This window comes from Filicampus tigris, chromosome 1 (assembly GCF_054856515.1).
Source record: "Filicampus tigris isolate MCC_2025a chromosome 1, RoL_Ftig_1.0, whole genome shotgun sequence".
Classification (NCBI taxonomy): Eukaryota; Metazoa; Chordata; class Actinopteri; order Syngnathiformes; family Syngnathidae; genus Filicampus; species Filicampus tigris.
In genome coordinates, this window is record NC_141217.1 from 37,295,929 (window position 1) to 37,317,188 (window position 21,260).

Here is a 21,260-nt window from a genome sequence, read left to right on the forward strand (position 1 = left end):
GATATTTGGCCTCGTGAGGCAGAAAACTCAGCGCAAAACGACACGCACGCACTCTCAAGTTTTTTTCTTCGGCAGATAGCTCCAGCGCTGCCACAGACCAGAGGTGGACTGCCACGCGATTGTCCCAGGAAAGAAGCGTGTGTGTTAAGACGGAAACGCAAAGGCAACATTTTCACATGTATTCACTGTCAGACTCACTTTCACAAATGATTGATTCGAGCTCCCATAATGTGCACAAAAATGTATGTTCAAACTCATTTTGTCGTGGACATGAGCTCAATTAGCCATACAGGTGGTGTGAATGTAAGAGGAAACGATTGTTTGTCTATCTGTGCCCTGTGATTGGCTGGCGACCAGTTGAGGGCATTTCCCGCCTTTCACCCAAAGTCAGCCGGGAGAGTGTTTCGACGTTGTAACTGTCAACAATATGGACTCGACTCAGACGGAGCCAGAGAGTCAGCGGCTGGCTGACGCCCAACCATGGCCTTATCTGAGAAAACTAAAGCTAAATGATTACCCTTTTGTCACCTTGGCCCTGGTTAATGACATTATACTGTTTGAATGAAACATCAATTCATTAATAAAAAACATGATTTCAAGAGGGGGGCACGGTGGTCAACTGGTTAGCACGTCCGCCTCACAGTTCAGAGGTCGTGGGTTCGATCCCGGCTCCGGCCTCCCTGTGTGGAGTTTGCATGTTCTCCCTGTGCCTGTGTGGGTTTTCTTCGGGTACTCTGGTTTCCTCCCACATTCCAAAAACATGCATGATAGGTTAATGGATCACTCTAAATTGCCCCTAGGTGTGGTTGTGAGTGCGGATGTTTGTTTGTCTCGGTGTGCCCTGCGATTGGCTGGCGACCAATTCGGGGTCTCCCCCGCCTACTGACCGAAGACGGCTGGGATAGGCTCCAGCACTCCCCGCGACCCTTGTGAGGAGAAGCGGTATGGATAATGGATGAATGGAAGATTTTCAAGAGGTGGGTCTATCTCATGGTGCGTTAAGTGACAGCCTTTCAAAATCAAATTGCCTTCAAATTATATGACATGTGAAGGAAACATTTGGTCAAAGTACTTTTTACTTTTACTCACAAAGTACATTTGGGAGCCTTTTACTTTTACTTGAGTAAGTATTTGAATGACTACTTTTACCAAAGGCTCTTTATATACAGGTAATTGTACTTTTACTCAAGTACTGAATGTCAGTACTTTTCCCATCTTTGAGTGTAAGCGATGCAGAGTCAAACTATTTTGGAAGGATGGCTTGCGTGCGAGCCTTGCTTGCCAGGCACACGCAGGGGCCCACGGAGACCACCCAAGCAGATGCTTGATTTACCAAAATATGCATTTAGGGCAGGGAAATGGGTCTGAAGCGGGACACTTTGGGAAACGTACGAAACAAGATCAGAAAAGGAACACAGCTATGCCCTCGTCTGATCTCTATGTTGGACTTTCCATATTCCTACAATCGAGGGAACAAAAATGAGAAATGCAAAGAAAACGAGCCGATGCCATCTAATCTGTCCTCAGCATTCGTTGAAATGAAAACAAAAACAAACAAAAAACAACCTTTTCAGCTCTCCTCTCATCTCATACTTTTTCTCCTTTCCCATCTGGTTTGTCCTCATTTTAGTCTACATCTGGTGCAAGCAGAGACTCTGCCGATTGCAGACGTTTGCGTGCCACTTGTTATGGGAGTGCTCACTATGAAATGTGCGTGCGTGCCACGCGTTGCTTTCACCGCATCGTCCTGCTGCATTGTCCAACTGGAGCACGGTCTTTGATATTTTGGGAGTGCAGTACTGTCGGCGAGCGCGTGCTGGGAACGACATTGTTGTGACTGGAGCATTGGTCTGTCAAACAGTCCAAGCGTTCCGTCGCTACCGAGATCCAATCGTCGTCATCGCCATAAAAACTACAAGCGTGTTGGAAAATGGACACCCGCACTGCAACGTGGAACTTTGGTCATCATTTGAGGACTATTATAGCCCAGTAGTTGGCTAACGTTTGCTTGTTATGATCTCTTGCTGACATTGATTCTTTGAAACATTCACTTAACTTTCCATTTCTCACTTTACAACTGAGTCAATGAAGCAGTCCTGTTTTTGTTAATTGGGGGACTAGTTCTACAGACTAGTCAACTAGTCAACTTGACCAGTGCGTTTGAGCCTTGCTAGTCAACTTGACTAGTCGACTAGTCTGCAGAACTCCTGGTAAGTGTGAGACTTCCTGTTTGTGTCACAGTCCTTCAGTGTTGACATGTGATATGCGTTCTCGGAGGACGAGAAATATTTTAAAAAGGACGGATTGAGCAAGGGCGGAAGTGGGTTTTCGTCTGTCCCTCTATTCATTCCTAACTGGGTCAAGTACCCATTGACGTGTTGTGTGGGGTTCTTTTAAAAAGCAAGACCACTGTTCTCTTCTGCGCTACGACAGAGCCGCCTTTATTAACTGACTGCAGAATACTTCATGTGCGCTCCCCGCAGTCACATTGCACAGGCACAGTCTGCCTTTTAGTGGTTCAAAACATTTCACTGACTGACAGAAACACGCCCAGCCTGTATTGTGTGTGTAATCCGGGATAAAATATAAATGGGGGTCAGGAAAAAGGCGCGTAACAATTTTGTTTTGATAACTGTTAACATTTAGTACCTTATCCCTTTGCATGGGATAAGAAAGTCTGTCCTTGTGGGGGACATCTTTAGACCATGAAAATCTCTGTCAGCGCTGACGTACTCTAAACGACCGGGAAATGGAAGTCTTTCATTTCCTCCAAAAATAACCTCAACCCAATCATCATTTTATTGTGAAATAAATTGCGCAATAAAAACTGAAAACTTATTGCATTATAAAGCAAATGTTTTTCAATAAAATGCAATAGTATTGGATTATAAAGCAATCTTAAATATTGTTGCCATGTCACCTGGCGGACTCCGGTCTATGAGTGCACGGACCTCTTTTTTTTTTGGCGTATTTGCTTCTGCCTTGTTCATATTTCTCAACTCCTTCACTTGGCATTTGGAAGGTGTCGTTTTTTCTGCTCCAGGTTGTAAAGGCATCCAAAGCATACATACTGTCTTATTTGTCACGGGCATAGCAGAAGCCTGCATGTGAGGGGTTCTGCTGGCGTTGGCCTCAGCCAACACATGCCAGTGCATTTGCCACCTGGATCTGCACTGTCAGCGGCCACACTCATTGCGTGAGCACGCCCATCTGACCTCGGGATGTTACGGGGGAGCCTCGCAGACGACGGATTTATACTGACACGGGGATTGTACCTTGAGGTGAAACAAGTTCTCCAGGTTAGCATAGAGAGCGAGAGCCAGACGGAGATGGATGGAGTGTGACACCCTTGGGTCGAATCAAGCTTTGGGGATGTGTTGAGGGACATGTTGAGGACATGCATATATGGCAGCAAGAGGCAAAAGCTGATTTGGAAGATGCGGATGTCAAGTCTGTGATATGCATTCTGCTGTAGTCGGAGAAATCGCTCTTTTAATGAGAGTGTGATGGTGCACACGCACACGCAGCTCAAGTTTATGTGAAATGGGAGGCTTGATTCGGAGCCACTGGCCTCTTCTACATGCCACATGGACTGAATTAAAAAGGCCAGATTGTGGATTTCATGAGGTGAAACACACGAGCCACACAAAAAAAAAAGCATGCAGACACGCACACACACGCCTGCACTTGGAGACCCTCATCCAGCCGAAACCTCTTGAGCTTGCAATTAGCTTGAATGGACTGCGGCAACACAAGAGATCCTTTCAATATGTCAAAGCCACACACACAGTTGCTTTGACTATTGAAATTGCAATTTAGATTCCAGCTTTTTATTTTGTTTCACTGATAAAACAACGTACACGATAAAACAGAAACGAGCTCCCACTCAACGTCCCCCCCACCATTTTTAAAAAAATATTTGTTATTGCCCATTTGTCCTATTGGTGTGTTTTGTTATACTTTTGTGAAATTTTGATATATGAAAGGTGCGATACAAATAGTTTGATTTGATTTGATTTTCACGCTGCAACGGGAGGCGCTAGCGACCACCGAGCTCACAAGTTAGCTCCAGGGAGTTGGGCAGCAGGCTAGTCTGCGGCTTCATCTCCTTACTTGGGAATTTACATTAGATTAGATAGATTAGCAAAATAGCTAATTGCATGATTATAGTAGTAGAAATGGCAGAATAGCAGTAATAACTAAGTAACCTGCAATCCTGCTAGTTAGCCAGTGTTGCGAATGAAGGTGCTCAAGTTTTATGTAGCGATTGCGGAGGGGGCGACTCACGCTGGACTCCAAATGCGTCACTGGGCGCCATTAAAGCCACATCCCAAAAAATCTGGAAACTGAAATGGTGAAAAACAGTTAAATGCTACGTCCCCACTCGAGGGGCAACGATTAATTGATGAATTGAAATCAAATCAATCGTCAAATTAATTATTATTGTATTTTTGTTCATTATTGTTGATAATCGATGAATGGTTTTGATATCTTTTTTAAATTAAAATTGTCTAAATGCGCAGAATTTCAGCTTCTCAGCTTTAAAGATCCAATTTCTGTAGTCCTCAATGAAAGTAGACAGATTACACGAGGCAACAGCAAATTTTAATCAGATGACTTCATGTGTCTCTAAACGTATTCTTAAACACCGGTTTAAAAAAATGTCTTTACTTTTTTGCCCAGCACATCAGGTTTTGGGCATATTTGCATTTTTTGTTCTTAAATTTGACCTATAAAAATGTCTATGATTAAAAGAATTGCTAGTTGCAGCCCTAATCTCCACAAATGACTACTTGTCGATTGATCTCAGGCATATGTTTTCAGCCATTCTCTTCAAATCTGTATGTTGTAGGCCTATTTAGAATTAAATGGATGATTGCACTTGATAGGGTTATTTTCCGGTCAAAGGTATAAATATGTTCTTTTTCAAACTCAAACTCAATTTGTTGCTTGAGAAAATGCGTTTCTGTTGCTTTTAATGACTGCTGTGATTGATGTTGTGGGACATTTTGCAGCAATGGATACACCTTGAATGTAAATATAATATAATACCACTTCATTTTCTCTCAGACCTTGTGGGAAGTTAAAAGATGCCCGCGGGATGTTGGTCCACTTTTAGCAAGAATGCATACAAACATGCACGCTGAAAAACAGTGGAGATATAAAGAGAAGGCTCACGAAGCGTGCGGGTGGGGGAGTTGGGGGGGTGGGGGGGTGGGGGGGGGGTTGCATTCCAACGGGACTAATTAAAGGAATGGAACAGACTGCACAACTCATCAGAGACCAGCACAAATTCTGCAACTATCCGTTCTCTTTTGCTCCTCTGAGTTGGATTCATGAAAGCAACATCATGCAGGCTTGTAAGATCCACTGCTGCTTTATTGCCAACATTTTGCCTGGCAGATCTCATCAATCTGTGTTGACTTCTCTACGTGACATTTTTCAGAACTACCTGAGGAAGCGCCACAAAAACATCTCCAGCACACGCCGCTGTAAAGGACATTCAAACCACAACGTCCTTTGCGTGCGCTCACTTGACTATCTCGGCGTGTTTCTGAGTCTAAGGGACCGCATGGAAGTTTGTGCGTGATTCCCATCCGCGGCCACACTTGACACTAATGGAGTCAATGGTCCTCCACCTGCCTCTCTTTTTTTTCTGCGGCCATGACACATGACAGCCTCCCTCGGCTCCGCGGCACACACACCAAAACAAGCAGTCATAATGAAACGGCGCTGCCTCGTTGTCACACACTCTGCTCCGCGCGTCGCTGGGCTGGCGAAGGGGGCAGGCGCGAAAGTCGATTGGAAGAGCTCAGGTGAGGACGAGCGCAAAGCGTAGGTGCAGACGAATGAAGGGAAAAGGAAACAAAATGCGTCAATCAAACATAGTACCAAAAAAAAAAAAAAAAAAAAAAAGGCTTGGCTTTCAGACTGTCTGGCTTTGCTGCTTCCCTCAGCTGGAGAAATGCCTTGCGTAGCCACATGACTCACACACGCTGCTTCAAAGTCAAGCCAAGGCTTCACGCACGACGTCAGCTGTGAAAGCCTCCACATTTCTTGGCAATTGAAACCAGTCGAATGGTATGACGAAAAACAAACACGGATGTGGCTTTTCTGAATGTTAGAAGCAAATGGAGCGAATGCTGACAAGATATTGGCATGGGCTGGCCTCAGGTCCCATTACAACCATTTCCCCAACATGACATGGCCACCAAATCAAGTGGCTTATTTTTTGAATTAATGAAGGGTCAAGTCAATGTGGCCACTAGTTGCCCAGCCCTGTGTTAGGGTAGCACGGCTGAGTGAACACCGACAGAGATGACTAAAATTCATTTAGACTCAACCTAAAGTACAGTTGGGTACTGTACAAGTACTTTAGTAACCCAAATATGGAAAAATAACATTTCTAAAGGATATAAATGATCATTTTTTGGGACAGGCACCAAATGCTATTTTTCCACTGTTCCATTGTAGTTTTAAAAAACAACATTATTGTACAGCTAATGTTGTTGTACATTTATGCATTTAACATGCCCCAATTTGATGGAATGGCCCTCCAGCTTTTCCTTTGTCAACCTCCAGAAATGATGAACAATGAGTTTGCAATGTCAACAAGCTTACAGAACCCAAACAAGAACTTTCCAGAGTTGATGAAAGCAGTTGCGTCTTTGCCCTTTGCACTTTTTTCCCCCCATTGTCAGAAGTGAACAAAATGTTTTGGTCCTCGGCATGACCACTCAACACTTTTATGTAAACACCAGCTGTCATCTTGCGATGTCTGCATGGAAGATAATAAGGGCAAGGTGATTGATTATTAATCCAACCATTCTTCTGAATCAAATATGATAGGTTTGTTTGGTTTGGCTTTTTGACTGCTTGTGCTGTGAAATGGGCCTGCTTTGAGATGACGCTGCTCGTCATTGAGCAGGTGCCAGCTATTTGCGGCCCTCCACGTTTACACACACACACACACACACACACACACACACACACGGCCACTGTAGGAGCACAAGAGAGCCTGGCTCATCTTCGCTTTTGATGTTGACCCGGTGTTCCAGTTGGCCGCCAACACGGGAAATGAAAGAATGCTTTCCACCACATCTTTTATCGCCTTCTTTCCATCTCCTCATTTTGCCATTCTCGCTCTGCCGTCCGTCTGTCTCCACCGTGTGAACATTTAGACAGTGAACAATCATTTGCCCGTATGGAAATATTTTTCTTTCTTTCTTTGTGCTGAGACGATGAGGTAGTGCCGAGTTGGCCTGATGTGCTTTAGCGCTTTCTTAGAACGCGTCATCTTTTATGCATGCGTGCTTTACACAGGAATAAAAGGGGAAGCAAGTTAACCTGCATTTATGACAATTTGATGCCAGCACATTTATGTGTGTTCTCTGATTAAGTATGCATGTATTTGCCCCACCCCCTCCTCTTTTCTGGCAGAATGCGGGAGCGGGGCCCTTGTATGTGCGGCGTCGGTGTGTGGAGTCTACTGCTGTCACTCTGTCTGGCCTCCCTCACTCATGCACACAGGAGTCACACAGGTAGGATGGCGGAAAACGCCTGCACCAGCATTCGCGCTTCGTTGGCTCTTAACCGGGACTAGCGTACCTGAGTCAACAATTTCAAAGTCCTTCGTGACATTTCAAGTCAGACAATTTTTCAACAGGCGGTCACTGATAGGATGAGCAAATCCAAAAAATGCCATCTCGCTTGACTTACCAAACACTGCATCACTCAAGTTAAATTCAATTACGATCATGTCCTGCTTTTGTGCACCCACATCAACTCAACACCACCCCAAAATCATGTTCAATCAATTCATACACACACACGCACACACACACCCACATGCACGTGCACACACACACAACATTGCTCATTAATTACGTTGTCACTGTTTAAAATGGGAACGCGTCATCCACATCAAAGTCTGCACATATGCCGATACCCCGACAAGACAAAAATCCTTTACCAGAGCTGGGCATTCCGCTTATGTGACGGACCGGTCCGTCTATCCGCCTATGACGGACGCCCATTTTGTAGGCAATAAACGAAAGACGGAAACCTTAAAAAAATAGTCGGACTAAGCATAGTTGGAAGACCATTTTCTCCGTCTATGTAATCATCCATCATCTATTTTTGTGGTGATGCTTCAATGGCCGTTTCCATTTCCCGTTGGCTACGGCTGAGGCTTCTGGGTCCTAAAAGGAGATGCATTCAGTTCAAATATCGCTTGCTAGTGGATGTTGGTTGAAGTAGGTGGACGGAAACGCAAACAGAAGCCCATTTAAAAGGATAGGCGGATCGGGCCCATAGGCCATCACTATTTGTTCCGGCCGGACAAAAAGACGGATCGACGAATGACGACGGGCGACGGAAGAGTACTCCGGCTACAGTCGGAAGGTGATAAACAGATCGGGAAATTTTTGTAAAATGCCCAGCTCTGGTGACTCAGCCTCCCAAATTCTGTCAAAGGTTTAAGAGACATGAGTGATTCAATAAATGAAACGATGATCAGACTAAGCAGAGTGAGAGGCGGAAATCGAATCTATTCTAAATCTGCACACACTTACCTTCCGGCTGACCAGTTTTTTTCTGTACCAAAGCAATACAACGACCAGACAAATGGTTTTTTATATTTCCACTTGCCATTGTCTAAAAACCACCCAGACTTGGAATTCTGAGGTGGCATAATGCTGCATGGCTCCTGCAAAGGGAAGAGAGGCAGACTTTTACACTTCTCAGACAGTTGAACATTCAAGAGTGTTTGCTCTTAAGCTTTTTTCAACACTTTAAGTTGATAAGTAATGTGTAAAAAGAACAAACAACGTCGCGACAGGCCAATAGTATTGATTTGTGAAAAACAAAATCCACTGAAGATCAGCTACAGTACTGAAATGGACCAAGCAGCCTGAAACACTTCTCACATTTTCAATGCTAATGCTGCTTTGAAGCATTTGCAGCACACAAAAATGACCAGTTAAATATTTCTTTCAGAATCTAAGATTGTACCAGAAAAGTTGTGTACGTACTGAGCATTCACACCAACCGGCTTGACTTATTTAACTTCTAATCGTAAACAAATCATGATCAGAAACAATAAATGTCTTTTGTTGGGCACCTGCAAGCAAAGAAAAAAACAAAACTTTTCATGCCTCTTCTCATCTATCCAGTAGGTGCCCTGTCACTTTCTAACCTCTTTTATCGATTTAAAAATGGAACCGGGAAAGCCCACATCACACCCGTCGGCATGCAGAATGATGGTTGCGACCTTTGAGGCCTCTTTCCAGGAAGCGCCTCCTTAAAATGGCCCAATAAAGTGGGTGGAGGGAGATGAGTAACCTGAATGAAACGGGCCTCTCTCATTGTTGCAGTCGCATCAGGGGAGGCAGAGTCCCCAAAATGCCTGCAGGTTGCCACTCACGCGGAGGAATCAGCCTTACACTTTGGAACCCCTCGCTTGCATGATATCGCTCCCGTGTGGGCCAAGTGGCTGAGTCACAAGTCGAATTGAGCCCAGAGGCCTATTACTCCTCGCCACTTTATTTCTCATGTCGGGGCGGGGTATCGTTGTCCCTCAGGTCCATCGTGATCACCTGTGTCCTGCTGGAAATGACCTCGCCCTATTGTTTCTCATATGTCTGAATGATACAAATTCTGCGCATCATTGGTGCACTTGTTTACGGTTGCCAGAGTGTCATTTAAAAGCGTTTCAAAATAAAGGGCCCTGTTCCCAAAAAACGAGCCCACGCACACTGCGCAATGTTTCCGAATCCGATTAGCACCCACCCATCGTAAAAAAAAAAAATGACAGTCGGTCTCTCCCCCCAGCACATTGGGTGATTTGATTTATGGACTCATTGTGATGTTTGCATTCGGAGGCTCCTCATACAATAAGTTAGACCGTATGACTTTTTTTTAATCCATAAAAAGATGGAGTGCCAGTCGAGGAAGAGGCGGAAGGCGTGGCTTGCTCCCTTTCATTTGAATAAAAAACGCCGCCATATATACGTACGCCGCTCGTGTATCCAAGATGTGTACTGTATATCGTCACTGTCCTGCGAAAAACACATATGTCCAATTTTGACATATTTTAAAATGTACATGTTAATGGGATGTGTGTAAGGCAGAAACCCCATTAATGTAAAAATAAGAAAAATGAAAAAAATTGATTTTCACAGGACAGCAACGATATGCTGTATTTCTATTGCTGTAGCTGTTCTGAAATGCACATGTAAATAAAGTTGTATTGTATTGTACCTTAACACCCCAAAAAATGAGAAACCTTGAGCAAATGGATTTGTCTCCTGTCCTGTCAATGCTATTTGAAGATTCCTGAGCAACAAACCCAACAAGCAAAGCAGGCACCAAAACAACATCCGGCCAAAATGACTAATAAGCAATGACACCATCACCTGAGGCGCCAGCAAGAAAGTTATTCAGGTGGGCTTTACTGTGCGTTTGGTTTGAGCTTCGATGATGAAGAGTGATGGCTGGCAAATGTTAAGCTGTGCCTTTGGCTTCCGTGTGGTGAGAAGCCTTTGGACAGGCTGCCCTTCATCTCAACTGATTGTCTTTGCTGCGTTTAATTGTCACAACCGCTCAACGCATTCGCTTCTCCACGCCAGTTTGGGTTTCACCTCCACACAGTGGCTGACTGAGAGCGGGCGCGCATTGTTATTGTTATCATCGGACCGTTTTGTGGGAGCTGACGTCAGCAGGTACGCAAATGGCCATATACGTGATTCGATGAGCACAAAAGATTACCTCCAATGTTCTCCAGCTGCCATTATCCGCGGATGTTTGCCGCGTTTTTGTCTGACGTAGCCCGCCCTTCCTGGATGGGATCACGCTGATGTCAGTCGAACAGCAGCTGGCTGTGCGAAGGTGTGTGTGGTGTCCCGGTGCTCCTTTTAATTCATGATTGATTGCGGAGCACGTTGTCAAAAGGGATTCACAGCATCAATCCAGTTACGGCTCGTCGCACGGGCGGAACCACTTGTGCTGCCGTGCAACCACAACACCCCTCACTTATTTATTTATTTTTTTTGCCATGGGCTCGACTTTGGAGAACCCCGACTTAGAGACTTGATTGAACCAAACACGCTTGATTCTTTGAAGTGGGCGCCTGGAGAAACCCCGCAGAAGCAGAGAATATCGGAGAACACAAAACGCCTCGGACGAGGGCCGATTTCCTAAGCTAGAACCTGTCGGCTGTGCGGCGGAACACTCCCACACCGTCCGGCCGAGGCTTGAAGCAGATAAAGAGGCGAGAGATCGCAGATATCCTTCATACGGACTCCAATCAAGTCAGATTTGGGCCTTGGCTCGCTCTCGTCCAAACAGCTCGGCTTGGACTTGAAGGAATCGCAGAATACTTTTTAATGTGCTCACTTTACCACACACTCTCGGCTCATTGACTCAAAATCTATCGACGGCAATAACGCCGTTGATGAGGGGCCACAAAGACGTTCATTTCCTCCAAAAAGGCATCTCGTCTGCACTCACGCAGAGGCGGAGTTTGAGCGAAGATGCAGACAGAAACCGCTCTCATGCGAGCGCAGTCAGTCAGGAGTGTGCGCTGGCAAGTCCACATGGAGGAAGAAGTCACACGTGCACACTGGCCCACATCGTCAAACTTGCGCTTTAATGTGATGTTGGGAGACAGGCTGTCTGCACTCTTTAGAAGATGCTCCACACTTAAGCTCCACTCTGTGCTTCTCTCACAACATGACTCCATATGGCTTGATAAAAAATTCACACTGAAAATTAGAAATGTGAAAGTTTCATGCTGACAAACGTGCAAGCACTTACGAAGATTTGAACTAGATTTGCTGGTCCAAACAAGAAGAGGCACTTACTCTGTCAGTAGCCTTTGCTCACGTTGAGCCTCCAAGCGGGCCAGTTCGTGCTTCGGAGCACTCAAACCTGATCTCGGCGGGGTTCGCAATCTGATGGGATGGCGATCAAAATATTTTGACATGGCCATCAACAGTCCTGTTCATAGGAGAGGTATGCCATCAAACTAAGCACACAACTGAGTAAGGCTACAACGCAGCGGGGCCTTGAGATACCGGTGACCTGACATCTTCTTTATGCTGTTATTGGCCAACTTACTTTGCTTTGACTTAGTTGAAGTTTACTGTCGGACTAATGTTGCACTCTCAGTTGAAGTTTACTGTCAGACCAAAAATGAAAACAGAGCGTTACACGTTGTGGGCCCTCTTTTCGTAGAGAGGCGCACGTGCGCTTGATGTAAAAAAAAAAAAAAAGGTCCGTCTTCATTTTCATGGCAGGGCATGTTGAGACCCAGTGATAATGGGACGAAGATCTTTGTATGGGGCGGAGCTAAGTTTCACCTGGTGTATTAGTGGAAGTTAGGATTCATTTTTAGGAGCAATTTAAGGGTAATATTGTAAGATGAGCTTGCATGGATACATTTCAGTGTGAGACTTGCCACAACAGACTCATTTCTATTCACAATTGATACTTCCCATTTCAAGTGTGTCTGCGTTGACTCGTGACAACAGCTTACACTTGGCTGCGGCAAGTCAAGCTCAGCAGAAGTTCATGCTTTTTTTGTGATTCCACATCATCCCTTTCAATTATTTAGCGGCTAGAGCCACCAGCCCGAAAATCAGCCATCAGGCTCACCAGGAAGGCTCGGCTTTTTAGAGTTTCAGCGAATGAAGGCAAAACAACTTGATTTATTAGTGTGCTTACAGGTGTAATGGTGCAGGCCGACAGGCCAAATAAGGCAGCTGAGGCTGCCTCGAATAAGACGCGAAGCACCGGGCGTGAACGCGTGACGAGTCGGACACAAACAAAAGCAAAAGAGCTCAAAGCACGATTTAGCACACATGGAATGCGTTTGACGGCAACAAAAGCAAAACAGCCAAAAGCGCTCATTGTGTTCCACCAGTGCAACACAATGATGTGACAAAGGGCAAATGAAGCACACACAAGGCTGATGACATCTGATGGAAGACCATCAGGCATGCTTCGTTTTGCCAATGTCCCCTTCAGGGGAACCTTGGCTTCTTGCCGTTTCCCCCTGGCATCCAAATGAAATATTGATTATGCGGGTCGGGAGGAAGGAGCAAGCGGCCGCTTTTGGGGCATAGTAGACTCGTCCGACTACACTAGATGCAACTGCTCCCAGCCATCGATCAAGTTTGGTCTTTACTGTTCACTTCAGGTCTTGGTTTTAATGCAGCCGTTTCTATGGCCAGAAAATATACGCGCGAGCCCGAGTCAAAATCGACATCACACATCCAAGACAGTAGAAGCTTACGATGACTAGCAATATTGCAATTACACAAAGTTACATTGTCACAGCTATAATTAAAAGGTATATAAATATCTTTTTTGAAGTTACTAAAATGCCAATAGAGGATAACTGTCTGCCAAATTTCAATGCTTATGTTGGCCATTTGCGTTATTTTTCACGGTGAACATATTTGTGCATCCATCCATTTTGCGATGCGCTTCTCGTCACAAGGGCGGCGATCACGCTGGAGCCTCTCCCAGCAGGGGTTGAACATACTGTATTTCATCCTATGGAATTGGAAGCATTGTTTCAGTTTTTCAGGACGTGTTGACGCTGATGAAAATGAAAAGCGAGCCACATATTTGAACATCTTATTGTTTACGGTAAAACATTGTTTTTCGCTGCCATCTGAAAACGGCCCCGTTGTAATCCTGCTCCGTTTCATTTACAAATTCCGGAGTCACATTTGCATCGCCTTGCCCTTCCGTCATTCGTCTTTTTTCCCAGGGCTAAAAAAAGTCTGTAGGCCGGTCCGCCTCTAATTTTAAACGGGCTTCCAGCGATGATTCCGACTAAACTTTCACTAGAAGGGATGATATTTGAAAAGAAATAGTGAATAAGGTGCGCGCTAATCACTGTTAGCAACATTAGCTTTGCGCTAATCGCCGTTAGAAACACTGGATTAGAAAACAGCCCAAATGACTTTTTCTGCAGGAGGCAAACGTGTTGAGCTGTTTTTCTTAAGACACATGCTGAAAATAATGTATAAATGACAGTGGAAAGGTGGTGAACTTAGCTCCGAGGTGATTCATGGCTTGTACGTGAACAGCTCAGCTGACGGACCCGAAGCAGCCTGTGAGGAGCTGACTCCCCAAGGCCGGCTCTTCTCAGTCGTACCAAATGAGCAAAATTGCTACGGCGCACCTCTGAAATCAGGCCACGAATCCATTAGACGTTGCTTTCGAACCCTCCCGGGATACTTGGACACAGCAAGGTCCGTAAAGACGTTCTCATTGGGCTAAACGGAGTCTTCTTAGTTTCTTGCTTCATGGAGGAAAAAGGACCTCCTTGTGTCTTGCTGCTGCCTTTGAGAGTGCTACGCGTTGTGTGCTGCAGTCCCGCAAATCGTTGCTGTTTATGTGGAACCGGGTGAGAGGAATTGTTTTCATGATAACATGCTCATGATTGCTCACACAAGCTTCAAAATAATACAAGACTTTTCATTCAAGTCACTTCTTTCCAAATCTGCACTTTTCTCACACTGATCTTTTCAGTTCTACTCGACGTCTTCACTTCTGCCTTGTAATTTGCGGCACTTTGAGCCTCCTCTTTCCGACTTTTGCTTTATTTCACGGCTATTAAAAGCAGGAAATTTCAATCAGGTTGCACAGCGTGAATTCCTGCTGTAGCAGGGAGACAGAGGGAACTTTTTTCCTTATCTTTTCTCCTCCTCCTCCATATCGTCTGTCTCCCTTTTCTTCCCACCCAAACGCAACTTTGCCGCTTTGTTGTTTATGAGTCCATTCCTATTTGGCCCTCCAGAGGTGTTTGCCTGGTGGGCGGTACAGTGCTGTTTGTTCTTGTGTGTTTGCTCACGGCACATGTGGTCTTCGCTGGACCACAGTATATGCATTTTAATTTGCGCTTTTAGCTTTAAATGTTTTATATGAAAACCACAGTCAGATCGAACATGTTATGCTTTCTTCTTGGATTAATTTTTCATTAGTATTATAGTAATATATCAGGTTTTGGATGATCTCACACCCCCAAACAGTAACAAGTTAGTTTACCAAGAAAAACAAATATAGTCAGATAAACAAAATCTATGCAAAATATGCCTTTGAACTGGGATAGAATCAACATCTCAGTTGAAATATCTTTAAAAAAAATCTAAACTGTATGATGAAAACTGAACCAGGTGAACACGTATTAATATGACTTATCAAGAGGACTTTTGAAATGTGTTCACAACCTTCGCTAAGCTGAACTGTCACAGATGACGATGATGTCGTCTAACTATAATACTTCTGAAAAGTTTTAAGATGACTGCTTTCAACATCAAAACATCATTTGGAGTAAGGCACAACATGAGGCTGTCCCCCTCTGGCTTACGTTTCTGCCATGTCCGACCCCCCGCCCCCCTTTTGGTTCTGCCGTCTCATGAGATGCCGCAAATGAGCGGATGTTTGGAAAATCTCCCCACAACTTAAAATTCAGTCCAATATTTTCATTGGTACGTATTGTCCAGCAGTGCTGGACTGACCTCGAGTACAGTACTGACATGTATTTTAAGATGACGAGAGTAAGATCACCTGTCGCCTCTTTAATTACTCTTATGAATCCCTCAAGTTGCCTTGACTAGATTATGAGTGGATTTTCTCCATAGTTCTCCCAGAAGTGCTCGAAGCTGTGAATAATGTATGGCCCACATCCGCATCCTATATAAAAGCTCAAGATGTGCACGTTGAAAACATGTGGCGGCCACACGGAGCCCTCCATTAGAGGGGAACCTTGACAAATGTCTTTCGGTTGTGCTCATGCAGCTTTAACGAGGCGCTCCTGATCCAAAATAGTCGTCAGTGCTGCAAACGTCCCGAAAAGGGATTTTGAAAGATGAAATGCAAAAAAAAGACAAAAACAACCAACAGTATTGCATTGTGTTTTTAATGAGAATAACAGCACTCGATAATGTAGCTTCTGAAAATAAAAAAAAAAAGAATTCAACGTTTTCCACCGCCTAGTGTTAGCCAATCAGCTCCCTCCTACCTTGTGTGTCTCGTCCAGGTGTTTCTCGTTGTCTCATCAGTATGCCCGTATTGAAGTTCCTAGTTTTCGTTCAGTCCTGGTCGGATTGTTGTCGCTGTCATGTCGTTTCGTTTGTCCTAGTGTTGCGTTTTGTTTCTAGTGTTTCTTTGAGTTTGGGATTTTTCAGGACTTTGTTTATGCTGTTTTTTTTTTTTTGTTAATGAATAGTTTTGTTCAGTAAGCCCTGCCTCCCTGCATTTGGGTCCTCTACGCCGCAACCATGACAAATACAGATATACCCCCCACACACCCACAAGTGTTTGACTACTGACTCGGTAAGGCGCAATATTAATAATTTGTGCTTTTAGTCACCTGTGCCCATACCTCAGATTTTTGCTCACGACTGAAAGCAAAAAACTCTTGCGACGGACGTCTCGCATCTTGCCGAAATTCTAAATCGAGTGGCTTGTATGTCAAGGCTCGGTGTGTCTCATTGTCTGAACATTTGCGCCTTGGAGATGACGTGCTCGCATCTTTTGGGTGTTAGCGTGCACAGCGGCGAGGCGCCTCAGTCGTCTTCAGAGCAGCCGTGGGAGTCTTGGCCTGACGGATGGCGCGCTCTTTTCTTGACTGATGCACTGTGATCAATAGCGATGCGAGGAAGAAGATGGACAGCGAGGACGAGGCCAGCTAATGTGCTGCGTCTGCACATGGCTCTCATTTTCTCCGCAGCTCTCTCCCCTCTGGTCTTTTGGTTGTAATCCTCGCCTCTCCACGCAAGCTTCCCAGTCTGCTCTCTGCCTGCATATGCTGCACTCTTACTCTCGCATTAACTAATATGACACAGTGTTGGCATATGCTTGCAGGGCAACTTTCATCAGATTACTAGATTAGAGATTAAATACAGAAAGTTTTGCGTGTGAGAACATCTGCGTGTGCATTCGTGCGTATCCTTTTCCAACTCGTGTCTTTAAAAGGACACAAACATCATGTTTGTCTAGCTGTCAAGCCCGGCCTCTCATGTTGCCTAAATGTGGTTAAGAGGCTTTTATTTTTAGTCTTTTGCTGTTGTGAGTTAAATAAAACAGCAGTAATGCAGCTTTACTAATCCTCTCCCTCTCACACACACACACAAGCACACACACACAACTAATCCTTGCAGAACACCACTGTAAATACTCTCTGGGTTGCACTAAAGCACAAATCACTCAATCCCTCACTGAGTGTTTTATGCTTATTTTGGCTCAGATTAATTGAAATTTCCTTCTTTTTTTTAATGGCAGCAAGATATTCCAGAAATAACTTTGCTTCCTTCTGGACAATGTTCCTGTTTGTGTTTTGTACTGTCTAAATATTTATTGAGCATTTGTATAGTTTCATGCTAATGTGCACCCATGTAAAATGTCTTCAACTTTCTCAAATGATCTGAACTGCACTCTGCCGTGAAATTCAACATTTTCAACCTGAAGCAATGCTGTCAAACTTTTTCGTGACTTCAAAAGAAAATCACACGGCACATTTAAAGTCTTTAGTGTCTTTTGAAATGCGGGAGGAAGTGCACGCGCATGCACTGGGAAAACATGCAAACTCCACACAGCTAGCCATCATGTTGGGCAAGGTTGTACTAATACAGTACTAGGTCATCGATTATCACACATACTGTACAATTTGATTGTCATCTTTCGTTTGACGTGCACGCCTTTATTTCTACATGTAATGACATGGCAGCCGCCTACTGCCTCGTAAGTGAGTCTTATGGCTTTCGTGTTCAACACCCACTTAGGTTACACTGATCGTGCCTGGTAAGGGTCTAATCAGTCTTTCCCACAAGAGTGGCCCTCCTGGAATCTTGGCAAAAGGGAACAGTCACCTCAAGGAAAGGCCACAGAGAGATTTTTGGAAAGCTAATTCTTCCGTCTTGAGATCCAGTTCTTGGTAAAGTGGCTGCTCTATCTTCTCTGCCTTCACTGTGTTGCTGGTACATTTGATGCCTTGCAAATTTTTTTTTTGTTGTTGCTTTTTCTCTGGCAAAAAGCTTTGAACGATGCTTTCCTTTGGTGAAGCGGAAGGTCTCTGCAGACATGGGCAAGTATTGGAAGATGTGACTACAAAAATGACTGAAAAAGCCTACAAAAACAGCGGGAATTTATTCTGGATTCATTTGAGGCACTTTCCGTGTGTCCTGACCGGTTTTGAATGCGAATGTGCTGAAGCAAACCTCCTCCCCATTTATAAGAGAGGGTGTGTGCACTTGTGTAAACAGATTATCGTACAGATGTTTTAATTTTAAACAAATTTGTATGGTTATACCTCACATAAATAGTGGAAAATAAGTTTACACTTATTTATCTTGGTCTCATTGTTGTGTATCAGATAAAAACCACTAATTAAACAGGGGTGTGTAGACTTTTTATATGCACTGTAACATCCCTTCACCTCCTTTATTAATAGTTGTATTGCTGACTGCGTTGCTTGGATTAAAAGAAATAAGTTAAGTTAATAAAATAAGTTAAATATATACAACTGATTTTTCTATTAGTGTATAAACCGCTTTGGCGGGCGATGGGTGGCCTTTTTTGTTTTGAGTGCCCTCTTAAACGTCTGTTCACGTGCTTGTACCCAATGTAAAACATTCAGAGATTAGACTCTCCTTTTTGTTCCTAAGTGACAGGTATATAGCTGCTAAATAGTCGGCAGTTTGCCAACTTATGGCCAGCGTGCAAATACTGTATAACGATCAGTCTACATCTTCACTCAATGCTGCAAAAGCCTCAAACAGATGTACACTAATGCACAACACCAGTCCGCAAATGAAAGTCATTTGTCCTCAAAATGCTACTCATTACCGGCTGAGAGTGCTGTCAGATCAACAGCGATGGAACAACACAAAAAGTAGAGACCGACTCAAATAAAACCACTGACAAACATAATTCTCATTCATCATGCGCTCAAGAAAATACTAATGCGTCACAAAAGCACTCGAGCACCGACAGACATCTCTGCTTAGAAAGTGAGCCCGCTTACGGAGACTTGTTAATGATGATAGTTCCCCAAAAAAATGTCAACGCAATATTGGTGGCAGTGAAAATGATTATTTGTCTCAGTATCCGTAGCTGTCTGTGGGGTGGTGGGAGAAATTTGGATCTGGACACCTTCCAGACATGCCCATGAAAATGTTCCATAGAGTGACGCCTCTATATACGGATCCTTCGACCATCAGCAAACATTCACACCCAGTCAAAGGACAAAGCCGGTTTCGAACAGCCGACCCTTCAGTTACTGCACGACCCGCTCTCCCCTCTGAGCCACGGCCGCTCCTGTATATCTACTATATACTGCATGTATTATGTTATATACTGTACAGTATGTATTTTTTCAAGTAATTTAGTGGGAATAATGTCCTTAGAAAATGCTCTCATATTGGATGGCGATGTGCAATTAAAGGGGAAGCCAAAGATATTTTTTTCCAGAATATGTTCTATGCAGGCCCACTAGTTGAAATACGGCATACTGATTAATATTGCGTTTGTGGAATATACTGTAGGTTAAGCAGCACAATGCACTCACTTTTAGCCATCTCAGGGGGCGGCCATTTTGTCACTTCTGTCGACTGAAGATGACATCGAAGTGGCTCAGCGCTCAGATAACGACCAATCACGGCTCATCTGTTTTCTGAAGCTGAGCCACGAAGTCAGATAAAAGCATGCAATTCCATATGGATGTATTCATGTGTCCCATGTCTTAGCGATATGCACGTTGCACGTGCTATTATTGCAATGACAGTCTTGGTGTGACGATATGTGGCCAAAGTAGAAGTCGAATGCTTCGAATTGATATTATTGGCACGAGTGTTCTGTGGCGGTTCTTCCGTTGCCTTCCCACAGAGTTATAACGGTGACTAATCAGCCAACGTGGCCTTCATCTCTCCTCCTCCTCTCCCCTTCTCATCTTTCCACCTCTGGCTCTGCTGTCGGCCGGCCGCAAACACGCCAGGGCTTCTCTTTCATCTGAGCGATGGCGCGAGAGAACGGCAGAGGCACAGGAGGAGACGAGTGGAAGAACGTAATGATCTGTCCTGACGAAGCAGTGTGAGGCAAAGTGCTGATGCGAGACAATCGCGCCTTTACGAATTGATGGGCTTAATGCACCAATCACGGAGCTCATCACATCATTAGTCAATGTTCAGTGGCCAATGAGGGCACGTGAAAAGACTTAAGATGAGGTACAGTAAGCCTTTGTAGCATATTTAGGGAATGCATTACCGTAATTAGACGTGCTACGTGTAACATGTACACACTTATATTGCTGTCAGTCTTATCAGACCAGGTTGGCATTTGTGGTGCCTGGGTGGGATTATTTAGATCAAAAGTGTTTTCTCATTTTAGATAAAGTTATTTTCCACGGTGATGCAGGCTTCAAAGAAACATACTTGTTTTACTGTACATTGCTCACTTTGAGGAAACTCCACAGAGATTGGAGATAGTGGAATGGCTGCGGTAACGACATTGTGTGTGTATGTGAACCAAGACAGATCATCCCATTCCATTGGAGCTTTTGTCAAGGGAGGCCATAACGTTATCCAAATTGTGAACAGTGCTGAGGCAGCATCACGCCACAACAGCAACTTAATGATCCTAAAGGGCTGAATGAAGTTGAACTGGAGATGTACTTGACTAATTGTCTAATTATAAACCCTCATCTCAAACCTTCCCTTCTTAACCGCTGTCTAAAAAGTGGTTTTAAATCGGCTCGGCAATTTTTTTTTTTGACTCAAATGGAATGTTTGATAAATTTTAATCAGGTTTTTGACCGCATCACACTATAGAAAGAGCTCTTATTAAAGTAGTAAATGACATAAGATTGACCACTGATGCAGGGAAGGTGTCAGTACCAGTCTTATTGGAGCTCAGTTCAGTTAAATGCAACAGTCCTAAAATGGTTCAGGTCCTACTTGGATAGGAGTTATTTTGGGACAATTGAAAGTTTTGAATCTGATCGAATGGCCATGATGTGAGGTTCCTCAAGGGTCAATACTTTGGACCCCTTTTGTTCAATCTGTATATGGGTCAATTGCTACAGAAGACCAATGTATGTTGGATATCATGGCTATGAATATATATACATATATATATACATATACCATACCATGCATGTTTTTGGAATGTGGGAGGAAATCGGAGTACCCGGAGAAAACCCACGCAGGCACAGGGAGAACATGCAAACTCCACACAGGAAGGCCGAAGCC

General features: G+C 44.2%; 1 protein-coding gene and 1 long non-coding RNA gene across 2 annotated transcripts in view; both read left to right on the forward strand.

Annotated features, from left to right (window-relative positions):
* The window catches only part of LOC147153939 (chemokine-like protein TAFA-3), a 63,605-nt gene that overhangs the window by 26,694 nt on the left and 15,651 nt on the right, over window positions 1–21,260 (forward strand). Inside the window, exon 2 of the mRNA XM_086038114.1 lies at window positions 7,441–7,541. Within this exon, the coding sequence (XP_085894240.1) occupies window positions 7,442–7,541 (100 nt within the window). The 5' untranslated portion in view covers window position 7,441. The remainder of the gene's footprint in view (window positions 1–7,440; window positions 7,542–21,260) is intronic.
* Window positions 16,122–18,334, forward strand: LOC147153940 (uncharacterized). Its single transcript, XR_015087839.1, has 3 exons — window positions 16,122–16,350; window positions 17,799–17,950; window positions 18,051–18,334. It is a non-coding gene; the product is annotated as an uncharacterized LOC147153940 (long non-coding RNA).